This window comes from Symphodus melops (assembly GCF_947650265.1).
Source record: "Symphodus melops genome assembly, chromosome: 8".
NCBI classification, from domain to species: Eukaryota; Metazoa; Chordata; class Actinopteri; order Labriformes; family Labridae; genus Symphodus; species Symphodus melops.
Window position 1 is genome coordinate 16669914 of NC_136698.1, and position 22383 is coordinate 16692296.

Sequence of the window (22383 nt, forward strand, 5' to 3'; positions counted from 1 at the left end):
TTACTAATGTCACTGGAAACACGAGCGCTGACGAAGGTTCCGCCTGAATGTTAGTGACCTGTCAGTGCTGCGACACAACACGTAGCTCAAGATAAGGAAAGGTTATGTTAGTCATAAATACCAGCGACGTGTTTGACTGTGCTTTTGGTAAGTTACATTTATGACTACTCTACACTTGAAAAGACTTTGACGGAGTCACGGAAATTTAGTTTTTAAAGCCATGTATGCTTTTTGGCTAAAGTAGTTAGCATAACGTTAGCTGTCTTGTCTGTCAGTTCACCTGTCAGTTACTGAGCTAACCCTTTACCCATAGCATTTACCCCTTACTGTATGAAGCACATTATTATTATTTGTTGCAGTGGATTAGCTTTATTCTGAAAGGGTTACTTGAAACGCTAACACGCAGCTAACGAGTATCTGTCTATTGTTTCTTCAAACAGTGTTTGAATTTAATTTGCCGAAAGCAGTCCTAGACAATCCTCCTTAGATGATTATTTAATGTCAAGGTTAATATGTATATTCAGTGTTAAATACCAAATATAATGAAAAGGAAGTAAAGGTCCTCCTGTGTCTTTGAAAGAGGTACACAACACATTTAAGTGTAAGTTAGTTTCGGTTTAGTAAACGGGAACAGACTCTCCCACTTTGAGTTAAACTTTATGTTTTTTAAATTCAAGTTATCGAAAGCCTTGAATGTTTATATAATATTTATTGACTCCTTTAGGAGTTCAGACAGTTTCACAGAGCACTGAGGAAAAGTCCTGTTTATTTTCAGCTTTGAAACATCTGATCTGTGATCGTCTCTGAAAAACCTCCAAACTAATAGATGACAGATCACCAGGAGACTGCAGGTACTTTAAAAAACAGATCTTATATCTTTCATACCTTTACGTTATGATGTGTTTTTTAATTGTTATTTATTTTATTTTAGATGACAATATGGATCATGTCTCAGCAAGTGATGGAAATAAACAGGAGGAGACTCTGAACGTGAACCTACAACAACCAGAAGGTAAAACATACAAGGCATAGTCGTCAATGAATAAGTTGTTTTCCATCTAATTTCAGCATCTAGTTTACTAATCCAATATGTTTTTTGTCTCACCTAACAAGATTCAGCATCATCTGCATGCACGACCAGCGAGACAGAAAACAGGAGCGGTGAAAGCACACAGCGGGCTGACGTTGATGAAAGTGAGTAAATCTTATTATATCAGCGTTCCTTTCCTTCATGTCAGCTTTTCTTTTCCATCAAATTGTCTTTCCTATACAAACATCATGGTCATGTTAAATCTACAGGGGAATTATTTTCAACCAGAACATCAGAAATGACTTATTCAATCTGACAGTAAAACTACCTTCTCTTTATTCATACAGACTGTGATCCAGCTGAGGAGAAACCGGCCTCCCTCACTGAAGGATCCGTCTCTGCACATAATTACAGCATGCTGACTGTAGAGGAGAGCAGCGTCTCAACACAGGCCGATGATGAGAGTCATGGTGATCGCAACAGAGAGACACCAGAAGATGAGCAGCTGGCCATTAAAGTAAAGGACATTTCCAGTAAGTGTTTTTGTTCAAATATAATAAATATGATATATTATTCACTGTTTTAATATGCTGTATGTTATTGCCTGACTGATATGGGATTTTAAGGGTCGATAACGATACTGGGGAGAAAAAGATAAAATAACAAGAAACCGGATATCTAAAGAGGATCTATTTGGATCCTTACAGCTAAAGAGACACATTTATTGTGTTGATATCTCAGTTGCAGTTCTAACTTGCAGCTAGGTTAAGGCAAGGCAACCCCTCACAGCACTGGAGCTTTTTATATCCTTATGGAAGTATAACTCTTTAAATGTAGCTCTATGTAGATGCCGTTAAATCATTCTCATTTCACAGAGAAACACCATGCCGAGGAAAAGACAGCACATGAAACAGCAGCTCCATGGGGAGACATAAAGGATGACCAAGTAGACGGACCCAAAGCCAGAGGAAGTGAAGAATCCCTGGACGTAAACAACACAATTACTGACGCAGAGGGAGGTGAGTCGAGATTCTCAGGATTTCATTTGACTAATTATTTTCCTTTTATCTGTTGTTGTTGTTTTTTTTTTTTTTTATAATTCAAAGCGTCTGGGAGTAACATGTTTGTTGAATGTAGTGTGCTAAACTGATTTTTTTTTTTAATCCTCTTGGTCAGATGTTAGAATCAGCCCTGAGAAGGTTTTAGTGCCTGAAGAAGAAGAAGAAGAAGAAGAAGAAGAAGAAGAAGAAGAAGAAGAAGAAGAAGAAGGAGAAGAAATGAAGGATTCACAGGAGAACACAACCACCCAGAATATAGAATTGCAGCCAAAAATCTCAGTTGAAGAAGATATTGATGAACAGAGACATGTTGAAAACATTGGTCCTACTTCTCTGGAGATGACTGAACCTGCTCTTGGAGGTAATTTCGCCCCCCCCCCCCTAAAATCCCCCAACCCCCCCTTTATTGTTCTTTTATTGCTGCTTTATGCCATCAGGGTTAATAGTAACCAGACAGTTAAGAGAATATGTGTTTTTTCTGTCCACAGGAAACAGAAGATATCTGATAGTAGTGGGTGTTGTGGTTCTGGCAATTGTGCTGCAAGGTCTCTTCAATCCGGAGTCTCCACCTCAGAAAAAGGATGAGCAGCAAATAGATATCTTCCTCAGGCATATGGAAAAAGTGAAGTCTCAGTTCCCTAACCAGCGGGCTGATCTCTGGAAAAGGAGCAGAATCCACCTGCTGAGGCACCTCCAGACAGCCCAGCCCACAGAGCCGGTCAGCCTGATCCTAACAGCAGGTCTCCGAGCTGAGCGGACGCTGCACTGCCTTGCTCAAGGGCTCGCCTCCGCCTTCTCTTCTGCTCTCAACGCCTCCGTCCTCCAAATTGATGGAGCCAGCAAAGCCAGCCAAGACAGCGATCAGGTCAAACTGGACATCGACCGAAACTTGCAACGAGCGTTTGAAGGAGACAAACCTGTTGCTGTCATTCACCGCTTCGAGGAGCTGCCTCCTGGCTCCACCCTTATTTTTTACCGCTACTGCGACCACGAGAACGCCGCCTACAAGAAGACTTTTCTGATCTTCACAGTGCTGCTTGGGGAGGAAGAAGAGATTCCTGCAAAAAGTCGTTTGAGTGCTGTGGAGGAGATGGTGGACGACCACCTTCAGAAGAAATTCCTCTCTGATAGCCATCCTGTATCTTATGACAGGATGGACCTGGACAAGTACGGTGGCCTGTGGAGCCGTATTTCTCACCTCATCTTGCCTGTGTCAGCGGAGGACAGGATAGAGCGTGTCGGGTGCTGAAGGACATGGACCATCACACTCTGATTACAATAACTGAAAGACAAAGCACTAAACTTTTCTGCCCCTCATTTCTCACTGTGACTTAAATCAATCCATTAAAGACCCAAAAGTTTCTAACATGACGTAAAGGAAAACTCACTGCAAATGAATCAATCAAGCATCAATAACACTCTGGATTATTAGCATTATATCAAGAGGTGTTTGCATCTATTTCCATCTCTGTGGGCATTTATGTGGAAAAACGGATATGGTGCTTAATCCCTTAAGTACATGATCACATAAATTAAGACAAATTGCAAAATGATTAACTGGAATTTTGGGGGGATTTACCAGAACGTGTGCTCTTTTTATCTATTTCTGCAAGTTGTGTTAATTCTTAGACTTATTTAATGTAAAGCTTGACTGTTCTCCTATGGATGATGGTCAAAAATAAATAAAAGGAATATTATTCTCTTGGTGGTATCACAGCACAGGGTTTATTATAATTTTTTTATGACATGTTCTGCAATGTTTTGAGCATCGATGGCACCACGTGCCTTTTAAGAACTTCCGACTTCATTTTTTGTACACACATTCATGCATCTTACTACAGAAACACGTTTAATGTAAATATTTGAATAGATGTAATGTGCCTTAATTTACAAATAAAGTACAGATATCCAATTGTTTGTTGTCCGTGTAGTTCTCACTGCTGCCACTAGGTGGAAGCAAAAGCACAGGTGAAACAGAGAAGCGTCAAGTCAGCCTGCCAACATTCAACAGGCAGCTGCTTGGTAAGTTACCAGCAAATTTAAACAATAATCAGCATGTTGAATTTTATGGATAATTCCTGATTAAACTAAGGCTAGGACTATTTAACTTCAGATCAACAACAATTGTGGCTCACGTCTTGTTGAAGTCTTCTGAAGCAGCTCAACTCCTCCTTTCGTGAGGTCAGGTCCGCCTCCTGTCAGCGCTGCAGCAGCAGATACCGGCTGCTCTCTTGCAGAGTGCAGACTTTCTTCACTCTCTGAATGATCCCGCGTTATCAGGGACAATGAAAAAGATGACGCCGCGTTTGACCTATCTCATGACACATTTCTGGATGTATTTCTTTTAATCTGGAGCCAGAAACTGGATATGCCATTGTTTTTGGCAGATAGTTTATTTAGTTACAGGCTGTGCCTGCTAAAGTAATTGTAGATTATTTCTTTATTCGCTGCGCTGTTTGCCTCATCATGTGTAAATTATACGCCGTCATCGTGGTGTGCTGTGCGCTTCTTCCACGGGGCTCTGCGGCGCCAGTGGCCGGGGGTGAAGATCCCTTGTCACAGTATGAGGTCAGCGCAGAGCAGGAGGAAAAAGATGATCGGGAGAGCATCCTCTCTAAGGTAGGACGATCAATACCATCTTTATGTCTTATTGTTACATTTCTGTGCGTAAAAATGTGAAAGTTTCTGATTGAGCATGGTGGAAAAATACATTCGTCCTCTTCTCTTTTTAGCTGCTGGGTGATTATGACAAAGTGAAAGCCCTATCGGAAGGCTCTGACTGTCGCTGTAAATGTGTTGTCAGACCCCTGAGCAGGAGCGCCTGCAAGCGGATAGAAGAAGGGAGCGCCGCTGCGCAGGACTTCTACACCGTGGAGACCATCTCATCCGGACCTGAGTGCAAGTGTGCCTGCATTGCTCCTCCGTCAGCAGTCAACCCGTGCGAGGGGGAGTTCAGGCTGCAAAAACTTAGGGAAGCTGGGAAAGAGAATGTCAAGGTGAAGATTTCTTCCAGTCCGTTTTTCAACAAGTCACCCTGATATGCTCGCATGTCGATTTCTCCTGGATTATTCCAGCTACGACGTTTGATGAAATTCAGGAGAAGGCAGGGTTAAATGTAGTTAATTAAAAGGGACCCTGGGTTCGGATGGTCAGGTGCAAGACCGAATATTACGCATGGCATGTCCTGAATTGGCCAAACCCTTTTGACGGAATCCACTTGATCTTTTCAGCTGAACACCATCCTCGAGCTGCTGGAGGGCTCTTTCTATGGCATGGATCTACTCAAGCTGCACTCCATTACCACCAAGCTCCTTGGTCGTGTGGAAAACATTGAAAAGGTACACTGAAAACGTCATTTTAGGTTTGCAAAGATTAGAGAATATATTGGTGAACCCAAAGCTCACATTGGTGGTTTTGACAATGAAAGCTGCAGTGGTTTTCAGATTTAATGGTGCTTTCCATCACAAGCTTTCTATCACACATGGAACTGTTAATAGTTTTGGAGAAGGCAAACTCCATATTTTTTTTCCCCTTTATTGTTACAGTAAAACTATTCACCAAAATCAAAGGATAAAAATACAGAACAAAAGTTTATTAAGTGATAAAAATGAGGATTTTTATTCAAATTGAAATTGAAGTTGAAATTCAATGACATAAAGTCTAAAAGTGTTTTCTTTAAGAAGTGTATTATTTAGTTGAGACATTGCAGTAGAGAAGAAAAAAAGATGGCAGATATTATAACAGTGAATTTGTTATACTTGAAATTAAGTCAAAGTCAAATTTCAAGTGAAATGCACTGTGCAGACATCATGACTTTTTCCAACCAAACAGGTGCGACAACAAACATGTTCTGACAGACAGAAGTCTAAAAATCTACTAACACCCGTTAATGCTAAAAAAAACAGGGAGAGCAGGGATTTGAAGAAGAAATTGGAGAAAAGCAGCAAACTAATGCTGGCTCACCTCACAACAGTTATGAGGTTGAAATATTATCCTTTACTGCCCCCAAAAATGTTTGCATTTGTTTCTCCCAGTGGGTGCAGAGTGAGTGGGTAAATTGGACATTGATATGTTGAGTTACACTGATTGGTGGCACAAGGGAAACACTTCAAATGATGTCACGTTCAACATGAATTACCACCTGATGTGATGTACAGATCTGCTTCCACAGACTTGTTTTGGCATGCCAAGTTTATGAAATGTAGGGGTGAATCAGAGTTGCTCTTATTAATTATATTACTTTCAGCTGTGTCTCTCTCTGTCCTGGTATGATTCATGTATGATTCATTAGAAGCCACTTTAAAGAAACAAAGTCCTGTGATGTCACTTTTAGTTAAAAAAGAATCAAGTGCAGTGAAACTTTTATCAGTAGGAGATATTTAAATGTTGGAAAATAAAAACTGTAAAAAATATGGAAGCATTTGATTGAGCTGCTTCAGTTTCAGGATCCTGCTCTAAGGCATGCTGTCTTATTGTCACACTTTCATAACTTAATTGCGCCAACTTACAAGGCCTAATGCTGTAAAAAGAAATATTAATGATTCCAGACTTCAGTAACTGCACTTCAATGTTTAAACACTCTTGATTTTGTCCATTATTGAATGAAGGTGGTGTCTTTGAACAAAACCATGGATGAGGTAAAGCCCCAGGACAGCCCTCGGATCAAGGTAGATGGAACAGAACGGCCACTCACCCCTTCATCCAACCGGCATCAGGACAACAAAGGAGTCAGAGAGGTCGACGGGGTCAGTGGGGCCGCAGTGTATCAAAACCCAGAGGTTAGTGTGAAATCTTAACACTGATATCACAAGGTTAAAAGATGCAGAAGAGACTTGTGCACTATATATTGTACTATAATTACACATTAGAATAACAGATTAATGAAAGTGTAGTCTTGATGCGGCTTTCAGGTATTTCTTTGTGCTAAACCCATCAATATGGTCACATTGCGAGACGATTTCCTCTGAGACAAGAGGATGCTAAAGTTGCAAAAAAAAAAAAAAAATGTTATCCACATTTTTTTTTTTCAAATTATTAAATTATTATATCTTTTTCAGGCCTTATTGGATTGGACAGCTGAAGTGACATTAAATGTTGGGAGGAGAGTAAGGAATTTAGCAAGCAAAGTGACAATTGTAATGATTTCTTTGTAGTAATTTGTAATGCGTGTAACTGCTGCTGTCAGATGGCATGTTCAGCATTATGCAGAAACAGCCTTTGTTTTAAATTTACTCAAATTGCAGTGAGTTCTACATTTAAAGGCTAAAAGTAAGCAACAAAGATTGTTTTCATCAGAAAACACTACTTTCATATTTACATGATGAAATAGGCTAATCCATAAGAGGTATTGCTTTGTCCACAAAGCAGCACCAAAAAGTTTGTTACTGGAGCTTTAAATTGGTGGTTTGTGTGTGTACCCCATGTGGCCTGGAATCCATCCTGTGGCTCCTTTCAACTATTCATTTCTCTTATTTCTGACTTATCAACTGTCCTATCTCTATGCCCAAAAGGAGAATTTAATAATTTACAGCTTGTCTGTTTGTTGCTCCTGAAGTCATTACATGCAGTCAAGAAACATATGGAAATAAAACACAATAGTGTTAAAAAAAAAATCATGTGACTGTCAGGTTTCTCTGTCATTTTCCAAATTAGAGGGAAGAATGTTAATCTGAAATGGCTTTCACATTGTCATATGACACTTAAACCCATTCTGTCCCCCGATAGGGAAAGTATGAAGAGAAGTTTATTGAGGAAAATCCATCTTTCCCAAAGACAGATGGTTCTGCTCAGATCATTGAGGTCAGACCTCAGGTGACTATGAAAAATGTGGCTAACAAGGAGACTGCTCAAGTGTCGAAGACTGGCCCCAATGGAATGATCATCAGAGGGATGACTTTTTATAAATCCGAGCCAGATCCGATGGTGGCAGATGACGGGGAACCTGGAGAGAACTGTAAGTTCAAAAGATCATCCACCTCACCGCTTTGCTTTGAAAGTAGACCTTCAGCTTTTTCCTTATTAACCCTCACTTGACTTAGAATGGAAGAGGATAAGTGGTTTGGATGGAAAATCACCTCAGGTTAATTTTCAGAGGTGGATGGAAAGAAAGGCACTCGATGCTTATCTGAGCTGCACGTCTGGAACATCTGCTTACTGTTCTCTCAGATGCTCCAAATATTTCAGTGGGTAAAATGAGTAGGAATCGGTTTGGATGAATGGAAGGTTAAATTCCAATTGATAACTTTAATTCAATGACTCAAATATTCTATTTCTATTTTTTAGTTTTTGAGTATCATGGATTCAGTGGAGATGGCCCAATTAACCTCTTCATCGAGGAAAGTCTTCTTCAGCACAGAGCAACTCTCCCCAGGCAGGGTGCAGGACCAAGATCACCTCGACTGAAGAAAACAGGTCCATCCCACACTTCCATGAAGACCAGCAGCAAATCCACAGAACTGAAAATAAATGAGGCCGCCTCAAACAATGACTTCATCAGTGACATAGAAATCCAATCAGCTGATGTGTCTAAAGATGTTCAGAGTGACACATTAGGCCTTACCACCACAGAAACTTCACCTCTGACTACTCAAAGTGTCTCGACTGGATCCTCAAAGTTTCCAATTCCTTTGATGGCCGAATCAACCGGCACACCTGTAAGAGTCACTTCCAAGGAAACAACCGAAACTACACTTAACACAACCGAGCCCTCTGTAAATAAAACATCAGAGAAAATACTAGGACATTTGACATCTATAAATACACCAACCACTGGCATGGCAACCTCTACATTAGAGATGAAAGCCATCATGCAGATTAATCCAAGCACAACTGCCTCTTATTCAAGCACATTTGCACCCAGCCCTGCCACAGAAGCTTCAACTACACGCCTGACTTCCACTATGAGAATCCCAACACAAGCTGCCCTGACCACAACAGCTTCCACCACAGCTGCTTCCACCCAGGCTGCTGCCACAACACCAGACTTAGGAATTAAATCTACCCTCTCTCCTCGCTGGACTCTGCCTCCAACCACCCAGAGACTGATTACCACTTTGCCACATGTTTCTCTGCCTTTCACCACACCTGAGACTACCTCTAATATAGCTGCAACTACCACAACAACAACCACCACTACCACCACAACCACTACTACAAGGAAGGGTGTACAAGGCAAACGGAAATACAAGATAAGCTGGGATGAGGAACACATTGTGGAAGGACACCGGGAGTTAGGCGAAGCAATGCAGAGGCAGGAGGAATTTACAAGAAAAACTGGTGAGTAGAGTTCTTTTTTTTAAATCAAAGATTTTTTTTAGAGCTTTTTGCCTTTATTTAGATAGGACAGTGGATAGTGGAGATGTAACGATTCACATATTAGCAAAGCAGGCACACTTCCTCCTCTGGGGACCAGAAACGTATTTAATGCTATGCTTGTCAAATAGTTGACATATTTCTCGAAGGGCCAAATAACAGACCAAGAAAACACCATAGCATATCATTTCAGGAGCTTACAGTCAAAGCTGATATACTGTGAATTTTTAAAGTTAAATTAGCTTTAGAAACTACTTGATAGACTAGAGTGGCCATATAAGTTCACTTTTTTAATGTAAGTTAACTTTTTAATTTAAGGTCACTTTTCATATTCTATTCAATGACGTCATTTAGAAAATATTAAATTGATTTTCCATGAATCTTTGAAGTTTTGTGTACTTTGTGGTAAACTTAACTCTGTCTGTGATTTAAGCTGGTTAAAACAAAAGCCTTTGTTTATTGTAAGACTTTTTGAAGTAGGTCTGGATGATTTTAAACTCTTTAAAATCTTAATCCTCACCCATGGCTCTCTGACTTTCTTTAAGGCGAGTGTAAGGACACGTTGGCAACAATCTCACAGCCAGTGACTCACAATACCTATGGCAAGAGCGAAGGAGCATGGATGAAGGATCCAAAGTCTGACGATAACAAAATCTACGTAACAAACTTCTATTATGGGAATAACCTCCTGGAGTTCAGAGACCTGGAGGTCTTCAAAGGAGGTAAGCAAGAGCCAATAGTTGAGGTTCTAGTTAATTATAAGTTGTGTTTCCTTTTGCTTTGTTTAACCAGATACTTCTCTTTACCCTTCCCAGGCAGATTTACAAACTCATACAAGCTTCCTTACAACTGGATCGGCACAGGCCATGTGGTCTACAATGGAGCTTTTTACTACAACCGTGCCTTCTCAAGAGATATCATCAAGTTTGACCTGCGCCTACGTTACGTGGCCGCCTGGACCATGTTGCATGATGCTCTAATTGAGGAGTCGTCGGTGCCATGGGAATGGCGTAGCCAATCAGATGTTGACTTTGCTGTGGACGAGAGTGGGCTGTGGATCATCTACCCGGCGCTCGATGACGAGGGCTTCTTACAGGAAGTGGTTGTTCTGAGTCAACTGAACCCTTCAGACCTCAGCATGCAGAAGGAGACCACCTGGAGAACCGGGCTCAGGAGAAACCACTATGGAAACTGTTTCATTGTGTGCGGAGTCCTGTACGCTGTCGACAGCCACAACAAGAAGGAGGCCAACCTGGAATACGCATTCGACACACACACAAACACTCAAATGATTCCCAGAATGCCTTTCACCAACAACTACACCTACACCACACAGATAGACTACAATCCCAAAGAGGGGGTGTTATATGCATGGGACAACGGACACCAAGTCACGTATGACATTAAGTTTGCTTTAGTAGACCCTTAGGGAGGGTTTGAAGTAGTTTTTTTAAAGACTATGGTTTGGCTGGATTGTAGATCAGTCCACATGGCCATCAGTGTGGGGACAAAGGAGGGCCAAATGTATAAATGTATTTCGGTATGACTAAAATCTTTTGTTTTGTAAGAAAATGTTCTGAAGTTTTAAAAACAAATTGGAGATGAGCCTGATTCCTCTGTTATGATGTACTGTATATATTGTTATACTGACAAAACAAAAAAAGGCCTTCCTGGTTAAATCAGTCTAGAAAAAAAAAAAGCTTCATCAGTTTCACAACGTATAACAGAACCAAGTTCTTGAAAGGTACTCTTTAAACATGTCGCCAAATCATTTTTGTGAGTACATTCTCTGTTTTTTTACACCTTATTTTGTATTAGTTTTTTTTTTTTATCTACATCATATACCACAGGTTTTCTTAGAGGTGATATCAAAAATATTACTGTTGACTTTTGTCTTGTGAAAGCACTTAATTCCTCCATAGCAGACTGTTCTGATGAAGCTATAATAAAGTCGGAAATGCTTACAGAACATTTTGTATTTGTTTGGGTAATGGGTTAGAATGCAGGGATAGAGGACCAGGGGCCCGTTTTAGTAAGCAGGCTGTTAGCCCTCAGTTAAGGAAACTCTCTGTTTTCTATTTCAGCAGGTGAGGTCACTCAAACCTGAGTAAGAAGGAGAACTCAGGTCTGTTCCAGAGATTGCTTTAGCACTGAGTCAGTTTCTATAGTACCTGAGTCTGTGAACCTAACCTGGTCGGGAGCAAGTTTTCATAAATGAACCTCGAGTTGCTCCCCGTCTCCTCCCTCATTCAGAGCCAGGAACAATGTGTCATCTCCTCATTCTTTCATTCGGTCCGTATCACGCAGTGTTGGTAAAGATTCACAGTTGGTCTGAATAAAAATCCAGTTTGTTTTAATATTATATAGGATGTAGCCTACTATAGCGTATAAAACAAACTAGTTTGTCGAACATGGCATGTTTTAGTCGCGGGGCCTCGAGATAAAGGGGCTGCATTACTCAGCAGGGAATATGAGCCTACATGTACTGTACGTCGGGAGGTGTTAGTTTAATTAGGGCTAAGTACAAATCTGAAAAAGATAAAGGTGAGAAAACATTTAGCCTATGTGTGTGACGCCAGCATTATGTTGAGGATAAAGAGGTATGACTTGACCTAACACGCATTCAAATAGACACTGAATGAAGTTCACTTTCTTTAATATGTCCATACACCTCTTAGGGAAAATACATTTTAGGTTGAATACCATTCCACCATTTTGCGATATTATAATTGTTATTAAAGAGACCCATAGGCTATAGAAATTAAGATTTGTATGATACGCTCTGATGCAAGCAGTACTTTTTTCCTCATAAAAACCGCGCACATTCACTGTATGTCCCGATGAAGATGTAGGCTATATTTAGAGAAGGTTAAAGTATGAGGATATCTTTTTTGTCACCTGTTGCCATGGTGATGCATAGTATCGGGGCTCCATTATTGTTGACTTTTTATCCTCATAGTACACAGCGCTGGACACCGAGTGAACCTAAGAGTAGATCTAACCACCTCAATTCTGCTGATCTGGAACTGAAAACTCAAGTGTTTCACACCTGAGGGTAAATCAGCTACGATCTCAGGGTTGGACTGATAGTTTGCTCAACCTGCTTTCTGAAACCAGCCCCAGGCCCATTAAGTGCGGAAAAAACATCATTTAAGATCTACAAAGCAGAATTTTTGAGGTTTGTTACTGGCTAAAATATGAGTCATGGTAAAAGAAAACACACAGATCTACTGAACAAAAAAAGGAAAGTAAACTAGTGTTTTTCCTTTAACAGCCCAAAAGATGCACACAAACATGTAAAACAAAATCCAGTGTTTATTTTGGTATTTTTACATAGCAAAATACAGAAAAACAAAACCTCACAATAAATCTATCTTTGTCCCCAAGTAATGTTGAATGGCAGCAAAAACAATGGGGAGGATAAACTAGATATTCTTAGAAACCGAAGGGGGAAAAAAAACCATGACAGCTTTGCGAAAGAAAACTAAAGCAATAGGCATGTTATTTTCAGAAATATTTTTCTGGACATCCTTTGAGCCAAAGCATAATCTGTGCAGTCCTGTAAAAGAAATACACTTTCGGGATAGTGATGGAACAATCTTTTACGAGTTATTCTGATGTATAATTTATGAAAAATACAATCTCTACGCCTAATTGCAAGGTTAAAGACACATCAATGTAAGGCCTTCAAAGCCAGAGCTGATCACCCCAGAGTTTGAATTCATAGTGCAACTTTATATAACGCACTATTTTTCAATATAGCCATCAGTGCACCACGTGAAAAAGTGCAATTCTGCTCAGGACGGAGAAGTCAGAACTCCAACTTGAATTTAGAAGTTGTTAAAAGTTGTTAAGCTTCTTTTGCTCGTCTGATGAGGGGGGTGACATTGGCATTGATGAAGAAACTTTTTTTTTTTTTTTTTTTTTTCAAGGGATGAAATCTCAGGATATCCAACCAGGGAACCCAACATTAAAGAAGTCTCCCGATACTAACATTTAAAAGGTTTTCACGCCAATCCACCATTTATTAAAAAAAGTTTAAAAAGAAACGCACAAAGAAAACTTAATTAAACAATAGAAATGAGGGAATTGCCTCAAACCACAGAAGTTTGCATTGTTGTAAATTATTATAACAAATAAATAGGGGAAGTGTCTGAATATATTCATGAATATAAGAGAAGCACAGTGCAAAGAACCCCCCCAAAAACAAAAATAAACAGAAATTCTTCATCAAATTGCTATAAACTAAGCACCTGAAAGCTGAACAAAACAAACGACAACATAGTGGTTAGCCTGCTAGCTTTTGTGTCTCCCCTGACTTCCTGAGATTAATGAACACCTCTTTCGCTGCTCTAGATAACTAATTCATATATATATTTTTTTTTAATTATTGCGCCATATTCAAATGAAGACACAAACACAGACGGCTGTGTTATTAAACATCAAAATCCAAAATGTTTTACTCTGCCTTCAGTTCAAGCTCCCTGAACTGAAGGAATTATCTCTGGCTCTGACGCTTGTCCCAAAAGTTAGAACCAAAAAAGAGCAGACTGAGAAGAGCTAGTCTTACGTAAAGTATTTTTGTTATGAAGAGGTGATTTTGGGTTCAATGCTTGGCACCCTACAGCTAAGCAATTACCCTTATGCATGCCGTCTTGGGTTACAGAGAGAAGTCAATGTTGCCACACAAGGAGCTATCATCTGCTAGGACTCTGTTACAGAATACCTCTGTACATTAGTCCCAAATAAGGAATGTGGCTAAGTGGCGCAGACAATTTGACTTTCATTTGTGTTTTAATGACAAAGTTTCGAATCAACCCTTAACCACAATAATAATTTTTTTAAAAAAGCCAGTGGTAGTACTCCAAATTTAAAATACACAAACAAAACTTAAATGAGGTCTCGTGTTCTGTTTGTCTTTGTTTTGTTGTTTTTTTCTTCTAAAGAATCATGTGCCGTTCGTGATCTTAAGCAGACCCCATTAGCACGCCGACAGGAGGCGCAGCCTGGTTGTCAGTAGGAGAGTTCGGGTAAAATGTGTCTGTGTTGTTGACCCGCAGCAAAGGCGGGATGGTTGAAGACCTGATGTGGAGGATCCTGGTGTTCGTTACTTCACAGTCGATCTGCATCATCACCTCGTAGTCTTTGTCTCTTATGATGCTGTCTGTAACGGTGGGAAAGAAAGCAGAAGCTCGTCAGTTGTCAGTGTAGCAATAAATGCATGGATGAAGGAGGTGTAGTCATTTGTTTCTTTACTCTCATCAGTAGATGGACATGATAGTAAATACATATAATTAACTCAACACCAATAGTGTTCTCCAGAATCTCCAGTCTTTATTGTCAATATTACTGGATTATTATTTTGTCTGAACTGTTGCAGAATAAAGACGATACTGGGGTATTTTGGGAACATAGAAGGAGTATTGTTGGAGGCAGTTGGGGGCCTGAAAACCGCAGTGGGTTCGAGTGGAGGCAGGATAACAGATGGAGTCCAGAGGTGAGTCACTCATTGGATTTCTCCATCCTGGAGATAAACAAAACGGCTCCAAACAACAGTGGAGCATGCAAAGTGAGGGGACAAAAGGACACAACTGGCGAAAGTGTGGGAGAGAGAAGGAGACAAAGAAATCACTAAACATGAGTCAGGATCCTTCAGGCGTCTTCTGATCAGATAGAGGGGACATTTTGGCAAGAGTGTAGGACAGAATGTGATCAATATTGATGAGTCGGGGTTTTGTGTTTGAAAAAAAAGAAGAAGACGCGAGACTGCAACACTGCAGATGGCGTACAGCGGGAAGATAAACGGATGTTGATTATCAGAGGGGAAAACTGTTTGACAAAGTCAGCCTTTGTACATTTGACCTACAAAAATAATTACACTGGCTTTATCTCGGGACATTTATGTTTGGAAAAAGATTTTGGACTTGGTTTATGGTCTCCGGCAGCCTAACTTTGTTTGTCCCTGGAGGGGGAAAACACCCTATAAAGTGGACTAACTTAAGATTCCTCTACGCTAGAATGAACTATCATAATGAAACATTGAGCGATCCCTTCTGCATTTACAGTGATGGGAAAAACCCATTTCGCTTCCTTTGTTTGTCAGAGAGCATCAAAACGACAACAATGCCCTCCATGATGGAGCACACAAGTCTCACAAAGCAAGTGCATTTCTATATGACCCGGCTGTACGTGTCTTTAAAACGCCTGAGAGCACTGCGAGTTGTTTAAAAGCTGCAGTTTGGTTTTTTTTCCCCAAGCACCTGTGCAAGACATCAGCTTCTTCTGCCTCTGCAGATCCCATCAGATGTTTGCTTTCGCAGCAGAGAGAGCTTATCAGACGATGCTGTAAGAATAGAATAGCCTTCTCTGCAGCCGGAAGACTCCACGTGCGTTCACATCATCAAATGGATCAAAGACACAAGGCAGAGAATGACTTCATCTTCTGCTGAACTTCCTCTTTTACACCTGCACTCAAACTGGCTTCAGTGTTTAAACAGACATCTCTGGAAATCATCCTTGGTGATGAATTGTATGCGTTCTCACGCTCTCATATTTCCCTTCTATATGAAGTCAAGCTGGAAAATATTCTCTGTGTATCTACATAAAGCTCCATGATATCACTACTCATTTTTCCCCGTGATTCAAGGACCTGTCATTGTCGCGAAATCAAGCCTAAGGATTCTGTTTAGTTCAAAAAGTAATCTGCTATGACATGACTATGACTCAGCTTATTTCAACTCAACAATAAATAGAAATTCATCAGAAAGGCACATGGAGGAACAAAATACGAGCTCATTGACAGGGTTGCTGTAATAACTGAGAACAGATCCAGCTGTGGACAGGAGGCTGATATTGTGGGTAGTAAAATCCTAAAATATATGTATACATGCAGGAGTGTTTTAGTACTTTTTAAGTTGTGTTTTTCATTGAGTAAATAACTTTTTATTTGACTAAGAAACGCTTGGTTTCTGCAAGTATTTATTCAGATTGTCTTGACTTTAACAAGTACAGAGAAAAACGTGATTTATATTACAGCCAAAAAATTTACTCCTCGACTTGCCTCAAGAATTGTTGGCGACCCAAACAGAGATAAATTAGGAGTGTATTGAAACTTTAAAAAAAAAAGATGAATTAAAGCTCCAGTGAGGAGTTTTTCACACGTTATGAAATAGCCTAAAATGAAAACTAAAGCCTTTATATGACCTACAAAATCAAACAAAGGTCATCAGCAACGAGATGGATTACTTTTAGAATAAATGTTTTTAATGGCTGTTGCCGCTGCCACCGGGTAGGTGTCAGATAAGACCATTAACACCACGCCACAGACGAATCTTTTCTTAATACATTTTCGAAAATGTACACAGAGTCAGCTGTTAAAATAAAGCAGGATGTGCAGGACGAGTTCAGCAAAGACACTCGACATACTGCTTTGTCAACATGCAGCGCAAAAAAACTCACAGGAGCTTTAATGCAGACTTACATAGTGGCCTCTTTATTTGGTGACTGTGTATTCTGTTACTCCCCAAGCAAGATTACATTACAACATCCCTTAATTATTTTGTATGTGCCCAACGGTGACATCATCATCATTATGATAATGTAATCAGTGGGCCACTACCCTAATCATTATTGTAATTGATGGCAAACATTTATTTCCCTGCACTTTTCACAAATCCTGTTCACTAAATGACCTCAATGTCTTTATTCTACTCAGCCAACTGTTGGAGGAGCCCGAACACTCGAACAGGAAACGCACACACAGCCACCAAGCCAAACTTCAAACAGGAGCTCTTTGAAGAAGCTGCCAAATCTACCATCCTGCTCTTACATGATCCCCTTCCCCCTTTTACTAGTGCCATCTGGAGACCTTCCAGAGTGTGTCAGCGACACACTGAGCTGGTGTGTGCTGATAAAACTCTCAAGTCTGGCAGAGGTGCATCTGAGGTGACCTGAGAGCGAATGATGGCAAGATTTTAACAGCACTGAACAAACACTGAAGGCAAGTTTAGAGGAGAGCTTCTTTTGTATTCATTAGAACAGTAACAATACACCTGCATTATCCATCTAATTTACTCTTACTGCTGGCTTTCTGCTACTTAAACTGTTGCCCTACATTTACAAAGTAAAGTTAACTGTCAACAAATTAAGTTAAATTGAATACAATTGTAATTAAAAGGCTTGATAAGGGTTGATAAAAGAAATGGAAGTCTTGAAGTATTGCACTGGATTACTTTAGTGTTGACATCATAACCTTATAATCCATCATATATTCAGTAACGTTTACATATCCTCAACATATTTTAAATGAGCAAGTTGCTATTTAGAATGTCACAGGTATCGCAAAGACTAAAGCCGCTTACAGACGGACAGCCGTCATTACGCAACTGTCACTACCTTCAATGGCGGATCAGTGGTGGAACAACTTCTATCGTACTGTGAACTTAAATAACCAAGAGAGAAGCCAATATGTTTTTTTGTACCTTCAGTATGGTGACAAAAAAAAGTTCAGAATGTATTGAAAAATTAGAAGTACTACACGGAAATAACAGGATGTGTTTACAATCTTGATAACACAGCTACATTTCACTGCAATGCGCCCCATAGATCTCAAAACAGAAAAGTTAACCTCATGGTGGTGCAAGAAGGATAAAAAGATGGAAACTAAAAGAGTTAGGCATTCGACATTTTTGTCATTGCTTTCAGTAAAATACTTGTGAGAATTTCAGTCTGCATGAAGCAGTGGGCTAAATGGCAACATACATAGAGCCATGCAGGTAGAATATCTTTGTGTACATGCTGTGGATAGAATTAAGTCCCTTGGGCACGAGTTGCACATGTTTAAATTTATTTTGTAAGTCTGGCAAGGGTTAAACATTTGGTTTGCTAAGAGTGTGCTGCTTGTCAGAGCACTGGTGAGTATATTTATTTAGTTAAGAGAAGGAAAATCTGACCCCGACTCCTTCAGTGGTGTGCAACTCTACCCTGAACCCCAGTGAAAGCTGCCTGTTAACTTCAGTGTACATGTACAATCTCAGAGAAGTAAAAATAGCCTGTAGTGCTTCTGCCGAGGTCGATCCAATGGTCCACCTGTATATGATGTAATCCTAAAAACATTCCTTTCCCCAAAAACATGTCGCTTCCACTTGATTGAGGTACTTTCAAACTTGGGGGATCATTAAATAAACACTCCATTCAGTCCTTATGAGGAGCTGCTGCTCAACCGCTCCCATTTTCAGAGATAATCAAGAGCGTCAAGGTCGAGTTACTTTAACAGGACCTCTGAACCGTGGACGCACAGCAAGACAGAAAAGGAACAGACAATGGCTTACATCAAAGTCTCTACCTTCCATGTTCAGTTATTGGCCACGACAGACTTGAGATTAACTGAATTCGCCCACCTCCTCCAGATGAAACCATTTAGTGACTGGAGGAGGAAGGTATTCCAAAAAAGGGAGAGCAGCAACTGGGAGCTGGAAAGAATTATCCTTCACTGTGCAGCAGCAATCTGGCCCAAGAAAGAAGACGGTGTTTCTGATTTGCTAAGGGTCACACCCAGCTGAATATGTACATTTGAAATTAATGGATTCAAACTAAGGCAACATAAATCTGGAACACTACATGAAGGCTGTCATCTGTCTCACACATGGGGCTGGTGCGGGAGGTGAGGGAGGTAGGATTATGTGGTTGCTGTGCATCTAAGGAATCATCAATAATGACCTGATATCAGTGAGTGTCTGTTCTTGGCTTGTTTTTGTTTTGTTTTTTAACTTCGATCTTTGCTGCTAGGTTAACTAGGATTACTGGCATTAGTAATGGCTGCTTCTGAAACTGAAGCTACTGCAACTGTGCTAACATAAAACTGGTGTCAACCCACCCTTCTAAAAGATACCACATGGTCCAGCTAATGAAGTCGATTCAAAGACAGACTTTTGCTAACAGCACAGAAGAACCCACATTTTTGACCAACTGCGGACATTCATGACAGATCATGCAACTCCAAGACCCTTTGCTTGAGCTTACAAGAATCCTTCAAGACCCAATATCGCTCCCTGAAAGCCACCTTTGTTTGGCCATCTCCACAATTAGCTGAAAAGGAGGTCTTGGATTTCAGTATTTGCTGCTATTTCAATGGGCCATCTGAGCGACATGGACCTTAACATTCCTCCCTGACAAGACCAACCAAGAACAATGTTTACCTTCATCAATCTTCATCTGCAACACCACCCTCCAAGGGGGAAAAAAAAAAAAGGAGTTATTTCCCGATGGCCGTGTCTTCCTTGCTGAGTAAGAGGCTCAGATTCCACTGACTCACTCCTCTCCGAGTTGGTTGAAACACTAATCAAATTGCAAGAATGGGATGTAACGGGAGATCAAGAGGATTTCAGATAAAAATGCCACGTTACGAGCCAACAACAACAGGCTTTTCTTGCTAATTGCCCACGCCTTGAATAAACACAATCCCTCTTGAGTGGACTTCCTGTCAGTTCACTGTCTTTGCCGGCTTGGTGAAAATCACTCCACCTGATAATTAAATCTGCAGTTTAGCCATAGAGGAATTCTTTCCACTGAAATATCTGATGACCTGAATTTGACTGACCTGATCCATAATCCAGCACATTGGAGGACCACAGACTAAAGCGAGCATAAACTCGGGATAATTAAAAACATCTGCTCAAATGAGTCATGAAAACAAATTATTTTTATTATTTCGCCAACAGATGTGCCAATGGAAGTCCAAGGGGTTTGCCAACAACATGTTGAGATACTAAAGCGTATCCCATTTATATCAGTGTTAAAATGGTTTAGATGGGTTTGGTTTCAAAGGCTGGCAGATAAATGAGTGATTGCTTCTTAAATGGACGATGGAAAAAGGACAGCCCGAGCTTTAACAGCATGGAGGAAAATTACAAAGGACATCTACGAGATGTAAAGGACATCTGCAGCAAATGGAACAATTTGCTCCTTTTTGGGAAAAGATTTATTATCATTTATTATGCAACTCTTCTCAGGTCTGAGTGAATTGTCATAAATGAATAACTGTGTTGTAAAGACACGACCACTCCCTACCTCTATTTAGTTTTTGCTGTCAGTGTTAACTTTTGACTTGTTTTCCTGTGTTGTGTGTGGTTTCGGTCAGTTGCTGCATTTACACTTAACAGCATTGCTAAAAGCACCAGAGAGTATAATCAGAGGCTAAAGGACAAAGCAGAAACCTCCACAAGCCCAGAGGGAGGGAGCAAAAACCTTCTTTAACAAGACACCAGATGTCAAAGAAACGTTTTGGCAAAGAAAGCCAATAAAAACCTTTCATGTTAGTTAAATCCAAGAGGGTAGATTTGAGAAAACCGTATCCTATCTTGGATGAAAAAAACAGGATCAATATCACCTTTAAAGGATTAAGTGCACTATCTAGGTCCTAAAACGTTTCCCTTACAAGTGTTTGAGGCCACATTTAATGCATTCTTGTTGGGAGACGTGTTTCGGAATCCGCTCCCAGCTTGGCTCTCATGTGTTCCTTCGTGTTGAATGACCAAACTTCTCAACTGTTGTGTTTGTTCTGTAGTGCATACCGTTTATGTTCATGGCTGGCAAAACCACAGACATCTTGGGTCGACTTCCCTTGTTGTGGCTGGTGGCAGGAAGTAGGAGATGATCCTGTAAACAAAGTAGAGGAGGTCATCAATCAAAAAAAAAAACAATACAATAAAAGGTTAAATGCATTCATTTATTGTTTCGTTGATCAAGATTTGGCGCCGATTTTCCAACTCTGAGACCGTCTGCTGGACTAAAACATTTGAGACTATCGATGATGCAATGGTCATCTGGGGGGTTTGGAGTTCCTGGCGTGATGCAAAGCTTTCCATGAGCGCCTTTCTAGTTAGATAATTCTTCAAAATCAAGACTTTTTTAATGCCTCACCCCATGATGTGAACAGTGAAAACAACTCTCACTTCGGCTCATTTGTGCTCTTATTGGGAATTTAAAAACAAGTAGAAATAAAAGTAGAAACAAAGCAGAAGGACTTGAGTTTCGAAATCTATTAAAATACATTTTGTGCAACACATGCAATGAAAGGGAACGTTTTATCTAAACACATTGTCCCTGAAGGAAACATGGAGAGGAAGGGCTTATTTGCAAATCCACTTATGTCTTCCAAACATAAATATGGCCATGATTAGCTAAATTAATCTATCACTAAGTTTGGAGGGGAAGCCCAGTGGATATAACAACTACCAGAACAAAGCATGACATCAAGCCCACATACCACAACCTTTCATTTGAACCTTCATAAAGCAATTAATGCTAAAACGAACAAAGGAAATTATGGGTCACAAAACTCAAGTAAATGACTTCATTCATTTTAAAATGAAGAAAAGAAAATCAGGAAAACAAGTTCCAATGAATGAGGAACTTTTTTCGTGAACAAAGGAAACATTTGAAACCACCCTGTGAAATAGAAACCCCATTTCTTTCAAACTCACTCTTGAGATTAAACCCTGACTGCTCTTGTATAAAACAAGAAAACAATTGAGTGTTCAAAGCTTGGGTTTGGAAAATGCAATACTGATGGGCTCTTTGTGACTGTAGAGCCTCGGTCACCTGTGTGTAAAAAGATAAGTGTGACTAGCAAAGCGCTCTCCAGGCTCAAGTTCATTTATTATGTCAGCCAAAATTCTCAAGGCCATTCTGAGACAACCTTCTTGACACTTTTATTCTGAGTTTAAAAAGCTTTTTTCCTCATGCAACTGTTTTTCACAAAAAACAAAACAAAACAAAAAAAACTCTGCAGAGAAAGAAATCCTGTTTTAGTCTTTATCAAAACAGGAGCTTCTGCTGCGTTTTACAACGAGAAGACCGAGTATTGTAAAAAGCAGTTTTATTATGTCACATAAAACCCTGCTTTGATGAAATAAAAACTGAGGGAGGACAAGGCGGGAAGATAATGTGAGGTTGGGAAACCAATTCCAGCTACAATTTTTAATC

The 22383-nt window shown here is 40.1% G+C and overlaps 3 protein-coding genes across 7 annotated transcripts in view; 2 read left to right on the forward strand and 1 right to left on the reverse strand.

Moving 5' to 3' along the window:
• The first annotated feature begins 20 nt into the window (after positions 1–20).
• Positions 21–3994, forward strand: LOC306828029 (torsin-1A-interacting protein 2-like). Of its 4 annotated transcripts, none has more exons than XM_079350207.1 (9): positions 21–147; positions 776–851; positions 932–1012; positions 1114–1194; positions 1378–1563; positions 1906–2049; positions 2207–2270; positions 2301–2449; positions 2577–3994. In XM_079350207.1, exons 2-9 carry the CDS (start codon positions 827–829, stop codon positions 3335–3337), a joined length of 1491 nt encoding a protein of 496 aa, XP_079206333.1. In that variant the 5' UTR covers positions 21–147; positions 776–826; the 3' UTR covers positions 3338–3994. The 4 variants fall into 4 exon arrangements, with proteins under 4 accessions (XP_079206333.1, XP_079206334.1, XP_079206335.1 ...); XM_079350208.1 differs by having other exon boundaries at positions 2207–2261; XM_079350209.1 differs by having other exon boundaries at positions 2207–2255.
• Positions 3995–4081: 87 nt separating this feature from the next.
• On the forward strand, positions 4082–11368 carry olfml2ba (olfactomedin-like 2Ba). 2 transcript variants are annotated; one of them, XM_079350203.1, is made up of 8 exons: positions 4082–4707; positions 4821–5084; positions 5319–5426; positions 6696–6866; positions 7813–8041; positions 8371–9363; positions 9945–10121; positions 10215–11368. In XM_079350203.1, the coding sequence occupies exons 1-8, from the start codon at positions 4555–4557 to the stop codon at positions 10826–10828; spliced, it is 2709 nt and encodes a 902-aa protein (XP_079206329.1). In that variant the 5' UTR covers positions 4082–4554; the 3' UTR covers positions 10829–11368. The 2 variants fall into 2 exon arrangements, with proteins under 2 accessions (XP_079206329.1, XP_079206330.1); XM_079350204.1 differs by having other exon boundaries at positions 4892–5084.
• Positions 11369–12696: 1328 nt separating this feature from the next.
• atf6 (activating transcription factor 6) overlaps positions 12697–22383 on the reverse strand; it is a 31730-nt gene continuing 22043 nt past the window's right edge. Inside the window, exons 15-16 of the mRNA XM_079350436.1 lie at positions 20970–21054; positions 12697–14563 (exon numbers count right to left, since the gene is read on the reverse strand). Coding sequence (XP_079206562.1) covers positions 14367–14563; positions 20970–21054 — 282 coding nt within the window. The 3' untranslated portion in view covers positions 12697–14366. The remainder of the gene's footprint in view (positions 14564–20969; positions 21055–22383) is intronic.

Excerpts from the sequence above, each read along its gene's own strand:
- LOC306828029 (XM_079350206.1), top strand. The coding sequence starts at position 827 with ATGACAGATCACCAGGAGACTGCAG. Across the intron at positions 852-931 it reads AGATCACCAGGAGACTGCAG|ATGACAATATGGATCATGTC; the intron begins GTACTTTAAAAA and ends ATTTTATTTTAG. Across the intron at positions 1,013-1,113 it reads GAACCTACAACAACCAGAAG|ATTCAGCATCATCTGCATGC; the intron begins GTAAAACATACA and ends TCACCTAACAAG.
- olfml2ba (XM_079350203.1), top strand. The coding sequence starts at position 4,555 with ATGTGTAAATTATACGCCGTCATCGTGGTGTGCTGTGCGCTTCTTCCA. Across the intron at positions 4,708-4,820 it reads GGGAGAGCATCCTCTCTAAG|CTGCTGGGTGATTATGACAA; the intron begins GTAGGACGATCA and ends TTCTCTTTTTAG. Across the intron at positions 5,427-6,695 it reads GTGTGGAAAACATTGAAAAG|GTGGTGTCTTTGAACAAAAC; the intron begins GTACACTGAAAA and ends TATTGAATGAAG.